The 6,272-nt window shown below is 39.7% G+C and overlaps 1 protein-coding gene across 1 annotated transcript; it reads left to right on the forward strand.

Annotated features, from left to right (window-relative positions):
- Positions 1 to 1,250: 1,250 nt before the first annotated feature.
- Positions 1,251 to 6,111, forward strand: LOC105128483 (Long-chain fatty alcohol dehydrogenase family protein). Its single transcript, XM_011030186.1, has 3 exons — positions 1,251 to 1,814; positions 2,115 to 2,384; positions 3,176 to 6,111. Exons 1-3 carry the CDS (start codon positions 1,533 to 1,535, stop codon positions 5,042 to 5,044), a joined length of 2,421 nt encoding a protein of 806 aa, XP_011028488.1. The 5' UTR covers positions 1,251 to 1,532; the 3' UTR covers positions 5,045 to 6,111.
- Positions 6,112 to 6,272: the final 161 nt, after the last annotated feature.

The raw sequence follows: 6,272 nt of genomic DNA on the forward strand, positions 1-6,272 counted from the left end.
CGGCCAAACGAAAAGATAATTCAGAAAGTAAAAGCTACCGCTGTGTGAAACGCTATCATGAGAATATTGTTTTCTCGCTAAGTATTATTATTATTATTATCATCATACAAATCTGTGTCCACGAGTAGCTTTTGTGCCTAAAGACTAAGAGGTCGACAAGTAAGAATGGATTTACCCAAAAAAAAGCGATCAGTGAAGAAATAGAGCTGCTTTTGTACTTACAGAAGAGACACCTTGCTAGGTAGCGTAGCCCACAAAACACAAGTTAAGTTCCACCATTCTAATGGAATCTATTCATTGATTAGTGCTCATACATACCTAATTAGTATATCGGCAGTGATATTGCCTAAAACATGAGAATCAATTAACACACACACACACACCCACCTTTGGCTTGGTTATGCTCTCCTCCACGTGTGTGTGTGTACACACACACACACACACACACACGTGGAGTAGAGCATAAACAAGCACACACACCCCCCTTTGGCTTGGTTATGCTCTCCCCCACGTGTGTGTGTGTACACACACACACACACACACACGTGGAGTAGAGCATAACCATGCCAAAGGTGGGCTCTAGACAGTCAAGGCAATGAAATATTTAATCAAGGACTGGTTAGTATACGGCTCGCTGTTTGTGACCTGTTTATGATCCATATATATATATATATATAGTGTAAAGACCTGTTGGATAGTTTATCTTAAGTTGGTCCAGTGGCATCCATTACTGTAAGGTGAGTTCAGGTGTGTGGCTAGTTGCTGCGTGGTTGATTTGATCGTTAAAACAAGTACTTGTTATCGTTTATATTTTTAATTTTTTAAGATTAAATTTTGAGACCATTTACAATAAAAATTATTAAATCATACCGTGGAGAAGATATATATTTAAATTTGTTAAAAAAATATCTCCAATATGTTTAGAACCCTCTCAATTTAATTTAATAAATAAATATTTTTGAAATCATTTTAAGTATTTAATCTCTAAACATATGTAAATGGAGGGTTAACCTCTTTTATTTCTATGTATAAATTAATATTAAATATAGTTTTCATAAAATACTCGCCTACACTCACCATCAAACGGAGAAAAAAGAAAAAAGAAAAAAGAAAAGGGCAAGTTGTGTGGCTAGCTGTGTTTAATTAAGATAATTTATTGCCGGCAGACGGCTGATAGAAAGCATTTTAATTAGATGTGTCCTTGTAATAGCATAATTGAATTTTCTTGGACCAGTTTGGCTGTCACCATCGTCATCACAAGCTTGTTTCTCATGTCCTCTTCGCTTCCACAATCTCTAATCTTCATTTCTACTTGGCCTAGAGCTACTTCCTCTTCCTATATATGTGTAAAAGCTACAAGCTTTCTTCATGATCACTTTGCTCACACGTTAATTATATGCACTTATAAGCTAAAAACAACCATAAGCTTGCACGTATAGTACTACTATATAGTTTTATGAGATAAATATTGCTCACTGGCGCCTTGCTAAACTACAGCGACACACAGTTTTCTTTTAGCTTAATTGTAGTGGATGGAGGAGGTAAAAAAGGAGCAGCAGGAAGAAGCGCCAATGGTGATTGATTTGGGGAGCATTGACACGCAAGGACTGTTTCTGGGAGGAGAGAAGCAGTCGTGCTCGTATGTCAACTCACTCTCTTCCCGAGAAATGGAGTCCCTCACTGCTCTCTGCGACACACTTTTCCCGTCCGTTTATAATAGCAGTATGATCGCCGCCTCCGCCGATGATGGCTCCACCAATAGTATCTCTACTTTTTATCAATCTTCTGCTTCCATGGCCGGAACTCCTCAACGTGTATGACATCCTTTTCTTAGCTTCGTACCTACCTGCCTAGCTACCAATCCATACGTTTTGCACCCTTTTTAATTTACACATACGCACATGCTGCCATGCATTTTTGTTTTCATCAAATTACATTAAGGTTGGTCGAACTAAATTTCCTTTTCTTTTCTTGTGTAAATATATATATGCATCCAATAAGCTAGCTGAATATTGCGTCGTTTTGAAACTAATATTTACATGTATATGTATTTTCTCGAACCGCAACGCAACGCAAAGTGTTTCTTTACTATTTGAGCATACATGGGGGTGCAGGTAGGAGAGTTGTTTTGTGAGAGGGTGCAGCATCCGAAGAAGTGGCTGATAAGACTGACGCTCTATTTGCTATCTACATGGATCGGTACCTTCATATTGTGTGGATTGCCCAGCATTTCACCTTCCTTTCCCTACTTCCAGAGATTTTCTCAAATCTCTCAAAGCAAAAGGGAGCAGATAGTGTTTTCCTGGGCTACCAGCTTTTTCTATCTCCTCAGGATGCTCTTCAAATCCATCAAGCTCGTCATCCCACTCGTGTTTTTCTCTCAGGTATATAACTATATGCACTTTTAATCAGTACTGCAATATTTATTTCTGGTATATGCTTTATAAAAAAAAAAAAAAGAGATTTGGATAAAAATGCAGGATACTAATTTTAATAGCGCCCTTCTTGCTTGTACGTAATTAAATTACAAAAAAAGAAGGAAAAAAAAAAGAGATTTGCATAAAAATCAGGATACTAATTTTAATATCGCCCTTCTTGCTTGTACGTAATTAAATTAAATCAAGAGCGATAAATAGTCCAATGGTGTTGTCCCTGCTTCGAAAAGGTAATTAAGGGCCGGATTTAATTCAATATTTCCTTATCATGACAAGCGCAGAATACTCGAGAGTCAAATATATATTTAATGCCTCATATATGTATTAACTTATCAAATAAATAGAGCTGAAATCATCCATCGAATGTATTCAATTTTTTTACAACAAATCCCTGTATCTATACATAATATATTCTATTTAATTATATATGTTTCATAGTAAATAAATAAATGAAAGTGATAAATACTTGTTTTAGATAAGATTTAATAATGTAGACCATGTGTGTTGGACGGAAATCAATTTTCGAATGTGGAAAAGGCTCGAAAAGGTTTTTAGGGGAAAAATCCAAAAAAATATATAAAGAAAGATGTCGAGTTGGGCTCGTTTTGAAGGTGATTGGGCTTGTCTTGGGTACCCCATCTTTGTGGGTTGTAATTCTTCCCCTTGTTTTTTTAGCTCTTGTAGCCTCTCTTTCTAAAATATATATATATATAACCTCACGACTATCGATTGATTTTCAGGTGGATGAAAAGAATGAGAACCTGACATGGAAAGCCATAGGCTATCCAGGGCCTGACCCTGCAGCACTCAAAAGACAAACACAAACCTGCGGGCAGCCAGAAACATTATATGCAAGTCTAAAAGATGATGATGATGATGAACATGACTGCAAAGAAGAGCATCTCTTTGGACCTCTTTACAGAGGCCTCGTAGATCTCAACCTTCCAAGGGATAGAGTTGCCGACTCCCTGCGTCAGATTGGATTCCCTGTCTCCATTCTTCGCGGGAAAAATATCGACTCGTCACGGGACTTTTCTACTAGTAATCCTAGTTTAGTCATCAAATGTGACGCAGTAGTAGTTGGTTCTGGCTCTGGTGGTGGTGTGGTTGCTGGAGTTCTAGCAAAAGCTGGTTATAAAGTGCTTGTCTTGGAGAAAGGAAACTATTTTGCTAGAAACAATCTCTCACTTCTTGAAGGGCCCTCAATGGATCAAATGTATTTAGGTGGAGGTATGCTAGCAAGCGATGATATGGGAGTGGTAATTCTTGCAGGCTCTACTGTTGGTGGAGGTTCTACAATCAATTGGTCAGCTTCAATTAAGACCCCACAACATGTGATCAATGAATGGAGTGAAAGCTACGACCTTGAGTTATTTGACAGTAAATTATACAAAGAAGCATTGGATGCTGTGTGTGAGAAAATGGGAGTTCAATCTGATATTGATGAGGAAGGTTTCAATAGTGCTGTTTTAAGAAGAGGGTGTGAAGAATTGGGCTATCCTGTAAACACTATTCCTCGAAATTCTGTTCCGGATCATTACTGTGGCTGGTGTTGTTTTGGCTGCAGAGATGGAAGAAAGAAAGACACTTGTGAGACATGGCTAAAGGACATGGTGAATTCAGGTAACGGTGCAATTCTTCCTGGATGTAAGGCTATTAAGGTCTTGCATGAGCGAAAGAAAGGGAAGGATCGAAGTACTGCATCGGGAGTAGCTTTTGGATTCGAATACAATGGAATGAAAGACTTGTGTGTGGTTGAGTCCAAGGTGACTGTTGTTGCCGGTGGTGCTCTCAGCACTCCTGCATTGCTAAAAGCAAGCGGCTTAAAGAATGCCAACATTGGTAAGCACTTACACCTCCATCCAGTCACAATGGCATGGGGCTACTTCCCAGAAGCACCTAATTCAACAGCGGCGTGGCCAGAGGAACAGAAGAAGAGCTATGAAGGAGGGATAATGACAGCAATGTCAACAGTAGTTGCAAATGTTAACAAGTCTGGATATGGGGCAGTGATACAGACGCCATCATTGCATCCTGGTATGTTCTCGGGCCTAATTCCATGGATTTCTGGAGCTGATATGAAAAGGAGGATGTTCAGGTTCTCAAGAACTGCCCATGTATTCGCTCTGGCAAGAGACAGAGGATCGGGAACTGTGAATTCGCCAAGCTCAATAAATTACAGAATGGATGCTGAAGACGAGAAGAATCTACAGGAAGGTCTAGAGAAGACACTGAGGATACTGGCAGCTGCAGGAGCTGAGGAGATCGGAACACATCACAGCACAGGGAAGATCTTAAATGTGAAGAAAGTGAGCTACCGTGAATTCGAAAGGTTTGTGAAAGAGGAGAGTGCAAGACCATTAAGAGACTTAACAGGACAAATATGTTCAGCTCATCAGATGGGGAGTTGCAGGATGGGTGTGAATCCAAAGGAGTCGGCAGTGAACCAAATGGGAGAGGCATGGGAAGTAGAGGGACTGTTTGTTGCAGATACAAGTGTGTTTCCAACTGCTCTGGGTGTCAATCCAATGGTCACAGTCCAAGCTATCGCTTATTGCACTGCACAGTCAGTTGTTCAACTTCTTTCTAGGAAGAGAACTCATTACTAACTTGTTTTACTCTTCATAATAAAGTCCCTGCAACTCTCATCGTTTCATGTGTTATTTATAGCCAAAGGTAAAGATGATTATCTTACTTGTTAAAAAAGCCTAGATCTCAACTCAATTTGGCCCTTCCAAAAACTAACGCGGCAGCCTGCTTCACCGCTGGAGATATGCATACACTACACAACAGAAAAATTTGAGGACAGCATGACCTTCTTCTCTCTCTATCTTTTCTTCTCCCCCGCTCTCCCATGGTAATGCAAGACAAGAAGGCGTCCCCTAACTCCCGGCAGATTACATTATATCCACATCATCCGCGCGTATCCAAGACAAGTCCCCACCACTGTTAAGGCCAAAGTCAAGAATTCTCCGCGAATTGAGCCGAGGATATAGAATTGCCACCGACAAGGGGCTATGTCATCACAACTTGAACTCGAACTCTTTAACGAGGTGTTTTTACGGTTGTGCCATTAGCTTCTTCCGTATAATCTACGGCGAATACTATCTTTTACTCGAAGTCAAGATTTTGGAATTGGAAGAACCTCTGAACACGTTTTGAGCCGATGGAGCTTTCAAACTAGGAATACGAAAGCAGAAGAAACAAGGGCTGTCCAAGCAACAGGAGTCGCGGTAAAAGCAAACCATCTGGAACAAATCCCAGTATTTACCACCTAGAGTAAGAATCGAAGCCATATCGCAGAAGCACACCAACACCAAATCGGAGTGAGTGGAAAACAGACCATCCAAGAAAACTATCTCTATCCAAGATGGATGCTTGGGACCTAATTACTAATTAAAAGCCCAGATGCGTTGCATTTTTTAATGGAGGACTTCTCAACTTTTTATGGAAATTTCTTACGAATCACATGAAACTACATCAAATGCTACCTTCCTTGGATCCCTCTCCCCCTCTCCCATCCCTTTGTCTCTAGAAGAGAGACTCCATCTGTATAAGTGATAAGAATCATGTATGCAACTTGGGCCCATATAAAACAATAATCATTTTATATTAACAACTAAGATTCCTTTTCAGTTTCCACTAACAGTCCAGATCAAGCAAATTTGAAGTACATGGAAGCCTATGTCCTCTCTCTGTCTCTATAGGGATCGATATGTCATCTTATGCCATGGCAAGCAAACCAAAATTTAAACAACTGACCAGCTCCATGGCAAAGAAGGAAAGGTTAGCGGGAATATATATATATATATATATATATATATATTTCCACAAAAA

This window comes from Populus euphratica, unplaced genomic scaffold (genome assembly GCF_000495115.2).
Source record: "Populus euphratica unplaced genomic scaffold, PopEup_1.0 scaffold14.1, whole genome shotgun sequence".
Lineage (NCBI taxonomy): Eukaryota > Viridiplantae > Streptophyta > Magnoliopsida > Malpighiales > Salicaceae > Populus > Populus euphratica.